The sequence below is a fragment of the Schistocerca piceifrons genome, chromosome 6 (genome assembly GCF_021461385.2).
Source record: "Schistocerca piceifrons isolate TAMUIC-IGC-003096 chromosome 6, iqSchPice1.1, whole genome shotgun sequence".
Classification (NCBI taxonomy): Eukaryota; Metazoa; Arthropoda; class Insecta; order Orthoptera; family Acrididae; genus Schistocerca; species Schistocerca piceifrons.
The window spans coordinates 341725920-341743379 of record NC_060143.1 but is presented as its reverse complement, the minus strand read 5'-3'; the positions used below and the strand labels follow the sequence as shown (position 1 = coordinate 341743379).

At 38.2% G+C, this 17460-nt stretch overlaps 1 protein-coding gene across 1 annotated transcript in view; it reads right to left on the bottom strand.

Annotated features, from left to right (window-relative positions):
• The window catches only part of LOC124802934 (putative inorganic phosphate cotransporter), a 210385-nt gene that overhangs the window by 24558 nt on the left and 168367 nt on the right, over positions 1-17460 (bottom strand). Inside the window, exons 4-7 of the mRNA XM_047264019.1 lie at positions 16613-16700; positions 15859-16079; positions 15515-15667; positions 4340-4472 (exon numbers count right to left, since the gene is read on the bottom strand). Coding sequence (XP_047119975.1) covers positions 4340-4472; positions 15515-15667; positions 15859-16079; positions 16613-16700 — 595 coding nt within the window. The remainder of the gene's footprint in view (positions 1-4339; positions 4473-15514; positions 15668-15858; positions 16080-16612; positions 16701-17460) is intronic.

Genomic DNA, 17460 nt, shown 5'->3' with positions numbered 1-17460 from the left:
AATATTCACTAACATATTGAACATCTTATTCAGATGCAGGAAGTGCTGGGGAGTGAGTACCAGGTCACCAGCATTGTGTGACGTCATAAGCGAGTGACTGTGTGTGAGATTGCTCTCGAAGTTTTTATATATTTTTAGGTTTCAGATACATATTTTAACGGTTTTTGTGATAATAATTACTATATAAGTGACTTATTAGTGGTTTCTTCATTCACCTCTGCCTTCCTTGTGTTGTGACCTGATATTTGTGAGTGTTTCGTATTGAGCAACGTAACCTCTTACTGTGTATACATTCCACGCTGACCAGTTGCAGCTGTAGCGGTGCATCGATAGCTAAGTACTAATTAATTGTTTGTGTATAGTGGTTTATTTAAGAACTTCAGTAGTCTTCAACCGGTGTTTTTTGTGTTTTCTGGTGAAATAATTTCAGAAGAAACTTTTGGGAACTGTTTTCAGCTTCATTACTGTGTCATTAGATGTTTGATTCTCTTTCTGTATTAGTCTTTTGTTATATTCACATTTGTTGTTTATTAATACTGTTAATAATAGTAGTTACTTCCCTTGTAGAGTAAATTTGTGATTATTGTAGTCAGGTTTTTAACATCTTACTGTAGTAGCAGAACATAGAAAAAGTAAAATTTTACCATGAGTGAGAAGTGTGGGCTTTGCCATAGGTTCGTGAGTAGTGGATTGCGGTGTGAGACTTGTTCGAAGTATTTTCACAGGGGGGAATACAGTGGGGAAGCCAGTGGGCATTCTGGTGAGATTCTCTCCTGGAACTTCAGATTATGTAGCAAGAGTAAGTTGATAGAGGAGCAGGAGCGTAAGATCTGTGCCCTTCAGGTGCAGTTGAAAAACGCACAGGAGGAGCTAGATAAGATGAGGAGGGAGAAGGGGGTTGGGGAATGGGAGCTGGCTGTTGGCAAGAGATCTGCTAGGAGAAGAAGATTTTCGGATAGTTTCACTATTGGTGTTTACAATAGATATGACCAACTCTCAGAGTCTAGTGGAGAGGTATCTCTAGTAGCTGTAGATGTAGGAAGTATGCAGCAGACCTCAATAGTTACGGTGGCTAGAACAGTTCCAAAGTCGAAGAGGAAGAAGAGGGTTCTGCTGTTAGGTAGTTCTCATGGCAGAGGTGTAGGCCAGCAGTTGCAGGAAGTGCTGGGGAGTGAGTACCAGGTCACCAGCATTGTGAAGCCCAATGCAGGATTGGCTCAGGTGACTGTTAATATAGGGGGGTTATGTAGGGATTTTACTAAAGAGGATCAGGTAGTGATTGTGGGTGGGGCTGGTAATAGTATTGATAGGGATGGGGAGTATGACATAGATGGTGACCTGGAAAAGATAGCCACTCAGACTGGCAACACGAATGTGCATTTCGTGGAACTGTTTCAGCGTCACGATCGGCCTCATCTTAATACAGCCATCAGGCGTAACAACATGAGACTTGGGGGTGCGCTGATGACAGAAAGCATGGGTCACATTTCAGTGGTGTCGGCGGAGTCTATCAGCAGGACGGGTTTCACTAGACATGGCCTGCACCTCAACAGGTATGGGAAGGGGAGGTTGGCAAAGCTTATAGGTGACAGCATAGGTGGGGTTGGTGGGATCACTCATGGGAAAATTCCTGCAGTAGTGGGTGTTAGAGCTGCACCTTTTTTAGATTGAAGTCAGCTGATTGGTATTCCTGCTTAAGGGAAGTCTCTCTAACAAAGGAACCACTTTTGACAAAGCTTAGGTATCCGAGTACTGAGGGAATTAGTATATTTCATCAAAATATACAAGGTATTAGAGATAAAGTTAGTGAACTGCTTATAGATGTTGACTCTGAAATTATTGGTATATCTGAATACTTCTTCAATAAGGAGATAATTCAGAGGCTTCCTTTACCAGGATACAGGTTGGCTGGCAGCTTTTCGAGGAGCTCTTTGCGGTGTGGGGGAGTAGCCATGTATGTGAAAAACGGCATCCCATTTGAGTCAATTGATGTTTCAAAGTACTGCACTGAAAAGGTGTTTGAATGTTGTGCAGGTGTGGTTAAATTTAATGGAGTTAAACTTCTAACTGTTGTTTTTTATAGATCCCCAGACTCTGATTTCACAACATTTTTGCTAAAGCTGGAGGAGGTTCTTGGTTCACTTTATAGGAAATACAAAAAGTTAGTTATATGTGGTGACTTCAATATTAATTGTATAAGTGATTGTGCAAGGAAGAGGATGCTGGTAGACCTCCTTAATTCATATAATCTTATGCAAACCGTATTCTTTCCAACGAGAGTGCGAAGGAACAGTAGAACAACCATAGACAACATTTTTGTTCATTCCTCATTACTAGAAGGGCATTCTGTTAGCAAAAAGGTGAATGGCCTTTCAGATCATGATGCACAAATTTTAACTCTAAAAGATTTTTGTGCTGCAACACATGTTAAAATATAGTTATCAGCTGTTTAGGAAAGCTGATGCAGTTGCTGTAGAGATCTTTGTAAACCTTATCAAGGAACAAGAGTGGCAAGATGTTTATAGCGCTGATACAGTAGACGATAAATATAATGCTTTTCTCAAGACTTTTCTCGTGCTCTTTGAAAGTTGGTTTCCATTAGAACATTCAAAACAGGGTACTAGCACAAACAGGCAGCCTGGGTGGCTGACTAGAGGGATAAGAATATCTTGTAGAACAAAGTTGCAATTATATCAAAACATTAGAAACAGTCAAAATCTAAATTACAAACAGTATTGTAAGGTGCTTAAAAATGTTATTAGGAAGGCAAAAAGTATGTGGTATGCAGACAGAATAGCTAAGTCTCAGGATAAAATTAAAACCATATGGTCAGTCGTAAAGGAAGTGGCTGGTCTGCAGAGACAGGTTGAGGATATAGAATCAGTGCATAGTGGGAATGCCTGTGTTACTGATAAGTCGCATATATGTACAGTATTTAATAATCACTTTCTGAATATAGCAGGTGAACTAAATAGAAACCTAGTCCCAACAGGGAATCATATAGCGCTCTTAGAAAAAAGTGTTCCGAGACTGTTACCTGAAATGCTCCTCCATGATACTGACAAGAGGGAGATTGAGTTAATAATTAAACCACTAAAGACCAAGAACTCTCATGGATATGACAGGGTATCTAGCAGAATACTCAAGTATTGTTTTATGTTTGTTAGCCCAGTACTTAGCCATATCTGTAACTTTTCCTTTAGGAGTGGTCGGTTTCTTGACCGATTAAAGTACTCGGTAGTGAAGCCACTTTATAAAAAGGGAGACAGGGATAATGTTGACAATTACAGACCTATTTCTATGCCATCAGTGTTTGCAAAAGCTATCGAGAAAGTTGTATATACAAGGTTACTGGAGTATTTAAATTCACATAATTTGCTGTCAATCACAGTAAGACTCAGTTTTTACAGTTTCTAACTCACAATTCAACAAGAACCGATATTTTGATCAGACAGAATGGGCATATTATAAGCAAGATGGAACAGTTCAAGTTCCTAGGCATTTGGATAGATAGTAAGCTGTTGTGGAAAGCCCATGTCTAGGATCTTGTTCAGAAACTAAATGCTGCTTTATTTACCATTAGAACAGTATCTGAAATAAGTGACACTTCAACACGAAAATTAGTCTACTTCGCATATTTTCATACGCTTATGTCGTATGGTATTATTTTTTGGGGTAATTCTTCTGATTCAAAAAGGGTATTTTTGGCTCAAAAACGGGCTGTTCGAGCTATATGTGGTGTAAGTTCGAGAACCTCTTGTCGACCCCTATTCAGTAGTCTGGGAATTCTGACATTGCCCTCACAGTATATATTTTCTTTAATGTCGTTTGTTGTTAGCAGTACTAGCCTATTCCCAAGAGTTAGCAGCTTTCACTCAGTTAATACTAGGCAGAAATCAAATCTGCATGTGGAATGCACTTCCTTGACTCTTGTGCAGAAAGGAGTGCAGTATTCTGCTGCATCCATTTTCAATAAGCTATCACAAGAACTCAAAAATCTTAGCAGTAGCCCAAACTCTTTTAAGTCTAAACTGAAGAGTTTCCTCATGGCTCACTCCTTCTATTCTGTCGAGGAGCTCCTGGAAGAGCTAAAAAATTAAGCAAATTCCAGTGTTACATTGTTATATCCTTTATTTAAACTTACGACTTGTCACCTGAATATGTTTTTTTATATTTCATTTTATCTGTTTCTAATATCGTGTTATAATTTCATGTATTGACTCGTTCCATGACCATGGAGACTTCTCCTTAATTTGGTTCCACGGAACAATAAATAAAAAAATAAATAAAGACAAAAATAAGAAAACAAATAAGTTTTACATTCTTTGTAGAGTCTTACCTATAGTAGTGAACAGCTTTCGTGTGTTTGTGGTGGAAAGATATCCATGTGTTATAATCCAGTCTGCCACTCGTCCACTACCAATTGAAACAAGCCACATAGCGATGTATGGTAGTGACGACAGGAATCCATTCTGAAAAAAGATTTTGATGAGTGATTTTCCTGAAATATGTTTACAGTAAGGTCTTCAAAAAAATACATGAATTTTCTATCTCATGGAACTTGGTGAATGTAATTCTGAGCCTAGTATTCCTTCTCAAATGACTTTGAAAATAAATTTCATGAAATATAGTGGAACTACAGTTTTCTTTTTCCTAGCTCTGCCTAACTGCTATAGAGGGAATTTAATAGAATGTCTCCTGTTCTAACATGAGACAGTAATGGCAAAAGCAAAACAAATTTTATAAGTATTTACTTATGAAATTTGTTGTTAATAACTCATCCCAACTCAAAAGAAATAGCAATGGGTGTAGCTACAACATTAAAATGAAGGCTGATCTTCGCTACTTTGCATTAAGTCTAACTTGAAGTCTGACAAATAGCAAACCAACTTTTAAAACAAACAAAAAAGAATTTCTGAATGACAACTCCTTCTACTCGATAGATGAATATTTATTTTAGATTTTTTGGTATAAATTAGTAATCTTACAAAACTAAATATATAAATAAATAAATAAATAACTTAAATTATGGCATGTAAAGAAGCCTTTTGTTAAACTGGCATGTTCCACATCATTACAAAGTGTTGTATTCATGATCTATAGAATAAGTATTAATCTAAAATCTAAAAATAAAAACCTACATTACAAACACATGTCTAGAAGCAAATATTTATTGAGATAGGGTTCATTCTGTCTTGTAATTGTGTTCTGTCTATTGATACAACATGAGGTGTTCAATGCGTTTAGCAGTCATTGTTAGACATACTTCAGGCCTCCTTCTCAAACAATCATGAACTTGTGTGAACACACCTGACTGTACTGCTCACATGCTTGAGAGACATGTTCCAGTAATGTTACTATATTGGCAATGGGCATGCTGTTGATCAGTCCCTATTAGTGTTTCTGTAACTGTAAGTCTATGGGATTATGATCTGGTGAAAGAAAATGCCACACTGCCTTACCTCCTCAACCACTCCATGGTCCATTAACATTTGTGTCAAATACTGTCATATAAGGCATAATAAATTGCATAGTGTCCCATTGTGCATGAACTACAATGTCTGTCTTTATGCAAAGGTACTGTGTTCCAGTAGCAGGGTAATATATCATGGGTGATAAACATAACCTATCAATTTGCTTTGTAAAGTGTATGGCTCTATGAGTCTGTCATCCACAATTAATGCTGATACATTGAAACTAAATATCTCACTTCATTCCATTTCATTTCATATGCCTACGAAGTATTACACCCAGATATTTTATGTGAGTTGGCCAATTCCAGCAGTGATTCAATGATAGTATAGTCATACATTTTTTTCATTTTGTGAAGTGTAAAATTCTGCATTTAGGGCAAGTTGTCAATCTATACACCACTTTGAAATCTTATCAAGATCTAACTAAATATTAATGCAGCTTCTCTCAGATAGAACACCATTATAGATAACTGCATCATCTGCAAACCGTCTGATTTTACTATTGACATCATCTGCAAGATCATTAATACACAACTGAACAGCAACAGTCTCAAAACACTTCACTGGGGACCACCCAAAGTTACTTCAACATCTGACAATGATTCTCCATTCAAGATAACGTGCTGTGTCCTCCTTACCAAAAAGTCCTCAGTCCAGTCACAAATTTCATTTGATACCCCATGTGATCGTACTTTTGACAATAAGCAAAGGTGCAGTACTGAGTCAAATGCTTTTTGGAAATCAAGAAATATTGCACCTACCTGGTTGACTTGATTGAAAGCTTTCAGTATGTCTGGTGGAAAAAGTGTAAGTTGGGTTTCAAATGATCGATGTATTCAAAATCTCTGTTGGTTGGCAGGAGGTCATTCTGTTCAAGATACTTCATTATGTTTGAGCTCAGAATGTTCTAAGATTCTACAACAAATCGATGTCAAGGATATTGGACAGTAGTTTTGTGGATCACTTCTAATATCTTTCTTGTAGAGGGTGTGACCTGAGCCTTTTTCCAAGAACTGGGCATGATCTTTTGTTCAAGGGATTTACGATAGATCATAGTTGGAAGAGGGGCCACATATTCAGTGTAGAATCTGACAGGACTTCCATAGGGCTCTGGAGCTTTGTTCAGCTTTAACAATTTCAGCTGTTTCTCAACACCAATGACACTAATACTTGTTCATTCATCTTTTCAATTGTTGGGGTGGTTCTCCTGTGTTTTCTTTTGCTAAGGAACATTTGAAAATGGAGTTAATCATTTCAGCTTTTGCTTTGCTACTTTCAATTTCAGTTCCTGTCTCATTCGCTAGGGATGGGACACTAACTTTGGTGCCACTAACAGCCTCTACATAAGACCAGAATTTCTTTGGGTTCTGTGAAAGATCACTTAACAATATTCCGCTATGGTGGTCATTGAAGGCATCACACATTGCTTTCTTGACAGCCAAATCCACCTCATTCACCATCTCTCCATCTATAATCCTATGCTTTGTTTTACACTTATTGCGTAGTAATCTCTGTTTCCTTGGAAGTATATTTATATTTACTGTTTACAATGGAGGTTCCCTCCCATTCTGAACTGTACATATCCATCCAGTGCATAGTCAATTATTCTTTTAAACTTGAGTCAGGGTTCTTCTACACACTCCTGCACTATGCTGAAAGTTTCAAGTTTCTCATTGAGATATAACATTAATGATTTTTTACCTAGTTTACTGAACAAATATATTTTTCTGCTTGTTTTAGTTTTCCTTTGTACTTTAGTAATCATTGTTGCCACAACTGCACCATGGTGACTAATACCAGTTCTGATGTGGACATCCTCAAAGAGGTCAAGTCTATTTCTTGTCATTAGATCCAATATATTTCCATCATGAGTGGGGTTCCTAACTATGTTTCAGTAGTTTTCAGAGAAGGCATTTAGTAAAGTTTCACAGGATGTCTTATTATACTCACCACCAACAAAACAAATTTTCCCAATTAATTGTTGGATGACTCAAGTCTCCACCAAGGATTACATTATGCCTGAGGAATTTACGTACAAGTGAACTGAGGTTTTATCTCAAGTTTTTGGTTATATTGGGAGATGAAACTGGTGGGTGATAGAAGGATACTGAGTCTTGCCCAAACAATATCACTTGAAGCTCCAATTTATATCTTGTTGGATATGAGTTTCATGTCTACTGTTACAAATACACCACCTCCATTTCCCATCCTTTCAATTTACACTTAAATTTCCCCCAAAATCCTCACTGCTAACAATTTCAGGTTTCAAATGGCTTTCTGTACCTCATATTATGTGAGCTTCACTGCTTTTCATGAGCACTTCAAACTCTGGCACTTTGTTATGAATGCTTCAGCAGTTTACCATTAGGATTTTAATACTCTCACCTGTGGGAGGCATTTCTTTCAATATTACACTGATACTTCACGGTTTCCTACACTTCCATGTTTGTTTGAATGTTAGAATACACTCCATATGTGAGTATTGTGGTAATTCATTATCCCAGACTGCGTGAATCCTAACTGATCCGTAAATAAAATGCAAGCTGTGAACTACGGATATTCAGCAACAATGGATATTCAGAAATCTGTATTCAAATCCATTTATAGAACCATAACCTGCCATAATGGTCTTGTGGACTGAAAGCTTGCACATGCTGGAAGTGTTATGAATGAAGTAACTGTTGAAGCAGAACTGACCAAGCAACAGCATGGCTTATGCCTTCAGCTCCAATTCCTTGCATACCTGTTTCAGAATCATAATCTGTTTGTTGCAACAGTCACTCCTCCATATTCAAGCTGCAAACTGTGTGAGGCTAACAACAAGCCTTTGTCTTGTTGCACATGATGTCATGTGTGCAACATACTGAAAACTTTATCAGATGGAATTTTGTGTAGAGGATGTCATTTGGTGTGCATGACACATAATGATGATTAACAGTAAAGGCTAAACCATGCCAGAATGCCATTTCCCACATGGAATAATTGATGTATTTATCCCCAGTAAAAACAGTTCTGACAACAGAAAAATTGTTTGGTTTCTGAAGCCATCCAAAGATTCTGAAGACATGAAGACAGCACTGGAAAATGAAACACTGTTCACACATTCAAAACCCAGCGCCCCTATTGGACTTCTTGTCGATGCCAGCCAGGCAGTAGTGGGCACATTTTGGAGGGCCAACATTTCACAGTTTTAACAGACCACCAACTATTCTCTTCTATTTTACAGCAATCAACTGAACTTGTTTCACAAATGGAAAAACAAATGATGTCAGAAAATTCAGTCAGAAAATTAATAGTGTAAGGAGAGCATTTAAGCTATGCGTTAATATATGTAAAAGTAAAAATGGGGCATTAATAACTGATCACCAAGAGATATTGGAACACTGGGTAGAATATTTTAGTAAACTATTGGATGCTCCAAAGCCTCCTACTGAAGAGATCCTAATGTACCCCGAAGAAGATGGCGAGACCACAGTCCCCCAACCCCTCTCTCAAGGAGAAGTAGACAAAGCAATAGCCCAACCAAAGAACAATAAAGCACCAGAGACTGATAATATAATACCAGAGCTATTGAAAGCCAGAGAAGTTGAGTTAAATTGCAGGGTATACAAGATTTTGTGCTGTATCTGGGAAAAGGAAGAGCTACCAGGAGAATGGCACGTAGGGATAGTGTGTTTGACACACGAGAAAGAAGATATACTGAAATGCGGCAACTACAGAGGCATAACACTCCTGATTATTGCATATAAGGTACTGTCAAATATCTTGTTCAGTAGATTCTCACCCATAGCTGAAAACATTTTTGGAAGTTATCATGTGGGTTCACGCCAACAGCCTAGCTGCAGTGGTAACTCCAATTACCATTAGATCAACGAAGTTAGGTGCTGTCATGCTGGGCTAGCTCTTGGATGGGTGACCGTCCAGTCTGCTGAGCGCTGTAGGCAAGTGGGGTGCACTCAGCCCTTGGGAGTCTAACTGAGGAGCTACTTGACTGAAAAGTAGCAGCTCCAGTCACGAAAACTGACAACAGCCGAGAGAGCAGTGTGCTGACCACATGCCCTTCCGTATCTGCATCCAGTGATTCCCCTGGGCCAAGAGGATGATACGGCAGCTGGTTGGTACTTTTGGACCTTCTAAGGCCTGTTCGGACAGAGTTTTTTATCATGTGGGTTCAGATCAGGAAAGTCAACTGTACCCAGACATTTACTCTCCAGCAAACAGGAAAAAAGACAAACAAATTTAATGTTGGTATGTACCATCTTTTCATTGATTTTAAATCTGCATATGACACAATAAATTGGGCTAAACTTTATGAGGTAGTGTAGTAATTTTGGGTGCCATTGAAGTTGGTGCATTTGATAAAGGTCACCCTAAGGCACGCCCATTGTACTGTGTGAGTGCAGTCTAGGCTATTACCTGAATTTCCCACATGAACTGGGTTAAGACAAGGGAAGGGCTTTCCTGCCTACTCTTCAATTTGGCTCTTGAAAAAGTGATGCAGGACTCGGGTATCCAGACAAGAGGGACTATCTACCGTAATTCCATACAACTGTTGAGATATGCATGTAATCTGGACCTAGTGAGTAGAACATTTAGAGGTCTACAAAGTGCCTTCTCATTTCTAAAACTAAGGGCAGAGAAGATGGGCCTGAAAATTAATGAAGGGAAGACCAAATATATGTATAACTGTACAAGACAACCTTTATAGCCCACAGTAACACTTGGTGGAATGACTTTCAAGTGAGTGGAATGTTTCACTTCTCTGGGAGCAAAGATAGAAACAAATGGCAGCACTTCGACTGAAATTATGACCCGCATAAGTGCTTCTAATTGATGTTATTTTGGAGTGCTGCAACATATTAAATTCAAGCTTCCATCACAAGAGACTAAGTGCTGCCTCTATAAAATGCTGATATGCTCAGTACTTATGTATGGTTCAGAAACATGGACGACTACAAAGCAGGGTGAAAATAGAATGAGGTCATATGAAAGAAGTATACTGAGGAGAATCTTTGGACCTGTGTATGAAAATGGAAGCTGGAGGAGGTGAAGGAATGACAGGCTTTTGACTGCTATAAGAAAGATGATGTGGTCAAGTTCATAAAATTATGTAGATTGAGATGGACTGGACATGTAATACAACTTTATGAGATGGATCCTGCAATGAAAGCCTGCTGCAGTGAACCTGGAGATAGAAGAGCAAGAGGATGACCAAGGTTGAGAGGGAGTGATGAGGCTGGAGAAGATGATGTCTAAGTTGGTTGCTGTAACTGGAGGTCTACAGCAAAGTCCAGAGAGGAATGGTAGAAAATTATCAAGGAGACAAGTACCATCCTGGGATGTAGTGCCAATGGAAGAAGAAGAAGAAGAAGAACTAAAGTTGTATCGTCACATCAGTGCCACCATGCCGAATTTATAACTCAGTTTTCTGTAAACATGCACGACAACAAGGGCAAGGACAGCACTGTGGCAGGTTGCCTTTCCAAGAGCATTGCCAGTGTAACAATTGTGGACTGGGCTAAAATCGTAGATGACCAACTGACAGATACATTCATATAACAGATTGTCTGTGACAATGCATCTCCATCATTTCATTTGGCTCATGTGGCAGTTGATGTAGCTGTTGCGGTGGTCGTCTGAGGCCTTTAATCCTGCAAAAACATCACCATGAAGTCTTTAATGTCATTCACAGCTTGTATTACCCTGGCATCAAAGCAAGATGATCTGGTCTAGCATTAAAAAAGATAGCCACATGTGCACCCAGTCCTGCATCCTGTGCCCGAAAAACGAAGTTTCGTGAATGTGCACATAACAATTAAGGATTTTCCTCTCCCAATGGCACCTTTTGCACACACACACACACATCTTTAACTCATTTCCCCTTACCCTGTACTAATGGTCACCATTACCAGCTCACTATCATTGATCATTATAACAGATGGCCAGAGACCTTACCAGTTGCAGATACCACAAATGAATCTGTTGGCATTGCATTTGTGGGTACCTGGTTTTCTAACCATAGAATTCCTCTTATACAGCCATCTGTTTGAGGTTCTCTGTTCAAGCTACTTAACCTCTGTGGCAATCATCATGCTCATACAATAAGCTAGCATCCCAACAGTGAAGACATGGTGAAAAGCATGCACCACTCCCTGAAATCTACTTTCATGTGGACAATGAGCTTAGATCAATTCATTGCCATGGGCTCTGATAAAATGATGACTTGTCATGTTAACTGGTGTAGTTCATATTCAGCAAATAGTTTCATGTTCCTCCCTACAATTCAGTCGTCCTGTGACCACATAGGCTTTCTACAAAATCTTGAGCTGCTCCTACAAGAATTTTGGTCACATAACCTGCAAATCATGTCATCCTTTTATTTTCAAAGATTTGAAAACTCCTACAAAAATTTTGGTCACATAACCCGCAAATCATGTCATACTTTCTTTTTCGAAGATTTGAAAACTGCAACACATTTTTGGCTGCATTATAACACCATATGTCCACCTCTTACTCCTCCACATTCCAGCCCATATGAAGTTAATATCAAGAGGAATGAACACCTTCATCATCCACAAATATGGAACACATGAAACTGTGTCCATTGAGTGACTTAAGCCTGCTTTGCTCGACAGTTTGACAAACAAGCGTGAGAGCAATTCTCCAGCATTAGCAGCAGTTGTCGAACAACATGCAGTGGCTGCATCACTCTCCGCTCTAGATCTGGCAACACAAATGCAAGGCCAGTTGCCTTTCCTCTCCCTCCTCCCCTCCCCTCTCAATTCTTCTCCTGTAATAACTCACATGGGCAGATTGATCACTTGCAAGTACCCCAGGCTATTGTATGGACAGACAGTAGCAGGACACTGTCACAAAGCTGATTGGTCAATATTTCTGCACTGTGCTCTCTGTTGGTTGCTCCCTTCTACCGTCATCAACTGGTTCTGAATGGTCCAGCCTCCAGTAGCCTGCCATGGACATGTGTTGGTTTCCTGTCCCAAAAACCCCAAAGAGAGTAGAAGAAAGCTTAGGCACAACAAGCAATTCAGTTTACCTGCACAGGGGGTGGAGGGGTTAGGGGCAGAGGGGAACTACTGTGGTGACCATGAAATTGACTGATTGAAATGTGTTGTGCAGTGTGGTGCAAAGTGATATCTTTATCTCTCTGGTGTCTTTTGTGTTTGTAATGTGCTGAATAAATTGTGGCTATATGTTATTGTATACCATTTAATCATTCGTAGTTACGGTAACACCACAAAAGGAATCCTGCAATGTGCCCTTCCTTTTTAAGCTTGCCAAATCTATTCCTTTCCCCTCCCTAAGGAAGGAACTATTTGTTCCAAATACTAGGATAGTGTATGTTCTTTTGTATGTGTTTCTCTGTAGTACAGACATTTTTCATGAAGGTTAAGTGCTGGCCAGAAATTCTATCTCACAATTTTATGACGAGATCAGCAACATTGTTTCATGTGCTCGACTGGTTTGATGCAGCTCTCTATACGAGCCTATCCTTTGCAAGCCACTTCATTTCTTCATGTCAGACCACAGCAGCTGGAGACAGTGGTCAAGTGTGTGTGAACTGTGCTTGTGTGAATGTTTGGTTGTGTTTTCTATTTCTGAAGAATGCCTTCTGGCCAAAAGATTAAATGTTTAACTGTTTTTTCATTGTACCTGTCTGTGACTTGAAAGCTCCTCTTAGCTAAAGCTCCTCTTAGCTAAAGCTCCTCTTAGCAATGGGTAACAATCTATTCTTGTCATAATATTGTTGTCATTCCATCTTGGACTTCCCAGTATTTGCAGTAAGTTATTCTAAATTTGTATCTAGATCATGTCGTACATTAGTGCATCAAAGTTACAGAATAACATTTTCCATTTTGTATAACTTGGGTGCTTTCCTGTATTCTATAACTTTGATATGCAGATACTAACAGCCTTCTAGTCCACACTTGGACTCCTGGTCTAAGTGTTAATATTCTGTTGTACAGAACAATATGGACTTATGTGTCCACAAGGGAAGGCAAGTCGGTTCACTTGCCACTTACCTAGAACCCACAGTACAAAGCTTTTATTCATGTACTGAGAGTATAACCATCAGCCCTCTGGGATGTAGTAAGTTGTTTTGTGTCACCTACAAAAATTTGGGTCTCATGGCATGGCATGTCTCAAAAGAGACCAAATCATTTATATCAGATTTGACATTAAGAAAAGGATAGAATGTTATTCATCATATAGTGAAGATGTTGAGTCCCAGACATACACACAAAAAAAGACTGGTAAACAGTGAGCTTCCAGACAAAAGGCTCTCTTCTAAAGTACACATCACACACATACATACACACAAGCGCAACTCACACATATATGACCCGTCTATGGCTACTGAAGCCGGTCTCTCTGCTACTCAACATGTCCGTTATATGCAAAGTAGCAATCTATCCTTTTCATAATGTTATCATTATTCTGTCCTTGATTTTCCATTATTTTATGTCAGATATGGCAATTTTAAAGTCTTTCCCTCCATTCATCCCCTGGAAAAAATATCTGCGGATTCCCAGGCTACTCCCCACTTGGTACATGACCTACTCATATAATGGTACGCAGCTTCAATTCATTATAGTTGACTCAACGGGATGCTTTTGCCAATAATGTACAGCCTTATAAAATGTCTCAAAATATACCTGATAAATATTTCTTGTTGTCCATTATAGATAGAAATTCACTTGGAAACAAAAAGCTACCAGTCTCAGAGGATTTCCCTTACAAAAGCCATACTGACTGCTAGAAAATAAATTACTATTCCCTGTTAAGAGTTCACAATGTTTTATTAAAAAAAGTCATTTACTTTGGAAGAAATAGCTTATAGTGATACTGCCCTTTTAGTTTTAAACATTTGTTATGCATCTTTTTCTGAAAGGAGGCTTCACTTTCTGTCATTTTTCACCTTCTTGGAACAATGCCATCAGATAATTCACAAGGAGAGAAATTTATGAAGGTAGTCCACTGCTAAGGAAGGACATTTTTAAGAAAATATTTGGTATGTTATCAACACTAAAGCAGGGCTTTTACTTAAGTTCTCTGATTGTGTCTTATCAACATAAAGGTCGGATAATACACATTAAGTTTTTTAGTAGCTTATGTTCTCACATTCAGCTGTTTCTCCAACAGTATTAAGACTACTTTAATACCCAAGTGACTCAAGTGGCTGCTCAGGAAGCCAAGCTCAGGGGACAGCCAGAGGCCTGTAAGTGCAAAATTTGTGCAGTGAAAACAACTCATTTCCATGATCACTTGATGCAAATTTATTTATTTATTTTAAAGATCTAATCAAGAGCCCAAGGAACAGTAGTTAATGTCTGAGGAACCAGGAGGGGGACAAATAATTTGTCACCAGAACACTCATGCCCAGTGGCTTTTCTTACCACATTTAATATAGCTTTCAATTTTTTCAGGAATTGGGTTGTTTATCATCTAGATGTATCTGTCTGATGTTGTGAATCCTAAATTATATTCCAGTAGTTATTAACATCTGCTGATTTCCCAATAATCTTCAAAAAACCCAGTTTAATATTAGACATTCATCTTATTTATTTACTTATTTATTTATTTTTAATGAGACTTCTTTTGGTTTGAAGGATGATGCAAAATTATATTTATATGGTAGGTTCCACATTTCCCCATTTTGAGAACAGAAATTTTCATGAAATGTGTGGTGAAAGATAATAATTAAGAGATTTCTATGTGTCATTACATTAAAAATATTGTTTGCAAATGAGGATTAATTAACAACAACAGCCTTACATAAAATTTAAATAATGATACACTCCTATATATTTGTTAACAAAATGGTAAAGAATATTATTTATGAAAAAAATATTAAACTATTTAGTGACAGTAGTTTGTTTAAAATATTTGGTTGATGAATATTATTCAACACATAATAACATAACTGGTTCTAAAAAAAGAACTGTGGGTTCCTCAATACAACAGATCTAAAATGTTAATGGGCAAATGTTTATAAATCTGATTAATAAATGGAAAGTTACCTGAGCAATACTGAATTTGAGGACACTGCTCATATATTTTGGAAGGTCCGTAATCATTGTAAAAAATCCCCAGTCATGTCCAATTTGTGCACAAATAAGACCCCAGAGAGGGACAGACATGGCCATTTCTTTCCACGGAGTTGGATGCCGTTCCTAAAATATTGCATGTAAATGTTAAGCAAGCTTCATTCACAAAGTATGCATCTGGTCAATCTTTCATCTATATTTGCATAAACATGTTCTGAATCTTAAAAGTGGATAAATTACTTTTAATTCTATTAATAAGTCTTACAGCCAACATGAAAAGAAAAGGTAACAGTGTATGTAATGCTGTCTTGATTTACCTTATCTTTCTCAAGACCACCTATTGTCTTGTCAAGGAATATTGCTTCCTCTTCAGAAATGAAAGGATGAGATGATGGAGAACTGTAGCAGAGGTATTGCCAGGCAATGAACCAAAGCACACTAATGCCACCAAAGACATAGAACACACTCTCCCAGCTTTGTGTCAAATACAGCAGCAATCCACTCAATGAATTTCCTACTACAGTTCCTATTAATGAACCTGTGGATACAGAGAAGATACAGTGTTTTCATTTCTTTAAAACTTCAGTATTTCATCCTTTGAATATCTGCTGTAGATGGATCTACCTAACAGTAAATGACACTTCAGTTTTAACAGTGATAGACTGAGAAGCAACAAGAAATAAAGGGAAAAATATGGAGATACCAGGTGCGTGTTACAGATATAAAGTCACATCCATATACAGTGAGAAAGTAGTATCCATTATGGACACTATACATTTGCACTTGATTCCAGATGATATGTGGGCTTCTTCAGATTCATTCACCCTTATTTCTAAAGTAAATTATGGGCAACACTGCTTCCAGGTATGTGGTCTCAGTATAATCTATTTTAGTTGCATCCACATGTTCTGAGAATGAAAATACTTTTATGCAAATTCCACAGATTGAGTCTAACAAGCTGACTTTTGACATAGTACAGCTTTTTGAGAAGAATGAAAGAAAGTACTCTTTATATTTCTCTTTGGTTTGAGTGTCATATCTTATCTATTATTAGAAAAAGCTGTCACATACCAGAAAAGACAAATGATCCCAAAGTTCCTCTTTCACTTGCTGGGATCCAATGCGCTAACAAGGCATTGATTGCAGGAAATGTTGGTCCCTAAAACAAATACAGCGTAATTATATAGTTCTTTGGCAGCTTACTGTCTACCTATAATGTAGCACATAACTCTTGCATAGTATGCATTCTTTAAAATTTCCTAAGTCACAGCAGTTATCCTTCAAAGATCTCATATGGAGCAAAACAGATGTTACATTGCACAGGAAGTACTGCAGCAAACAGGTTATAATACATGGAGTGTTTAGGCCCACTAACAAGCTTTGCAGAACAACATTCCATGCAAAAAGCATAATATTTTGTTGTCTTTTTCACTCCTCTAACTCATCATTTACGAATTAACATACAGACATTGTTCAATGTATGCAATATTCCATAGCCAGCCCATTGTTAGTAATTGCTCTGCTGTGGAGCCTTCTGTGTGTGGTACCAGTTGCTGTTTACATTGATGTTCTAAATCCAGTGTGAATTATGAAATGGTTGAATTAACTGATATGAAAATGTGCTGTGAGGTGAGTATTAATGAATGATATCTTTGTCATGACTACACGCAACAGTTTTCTAACAGGGTACATCCATATCACTCTATTAATGCCTTCAAGAAACAGGAAATCTGACACCAGATGGTTCTTGAAACTTTTAAAGCAGGCTTCCACATGATGGTAGATGTTACTCTTCAAGCATCTGCCAGTTTGGATTTTTCAGCATTTCTATGGTGTTGCACTTCTCTACTCAGATTTGTCTATTGGTCACATTGGGCGTGGGTTCCATCCATTTAAGCAGTATTCCAGGACTGATTGCC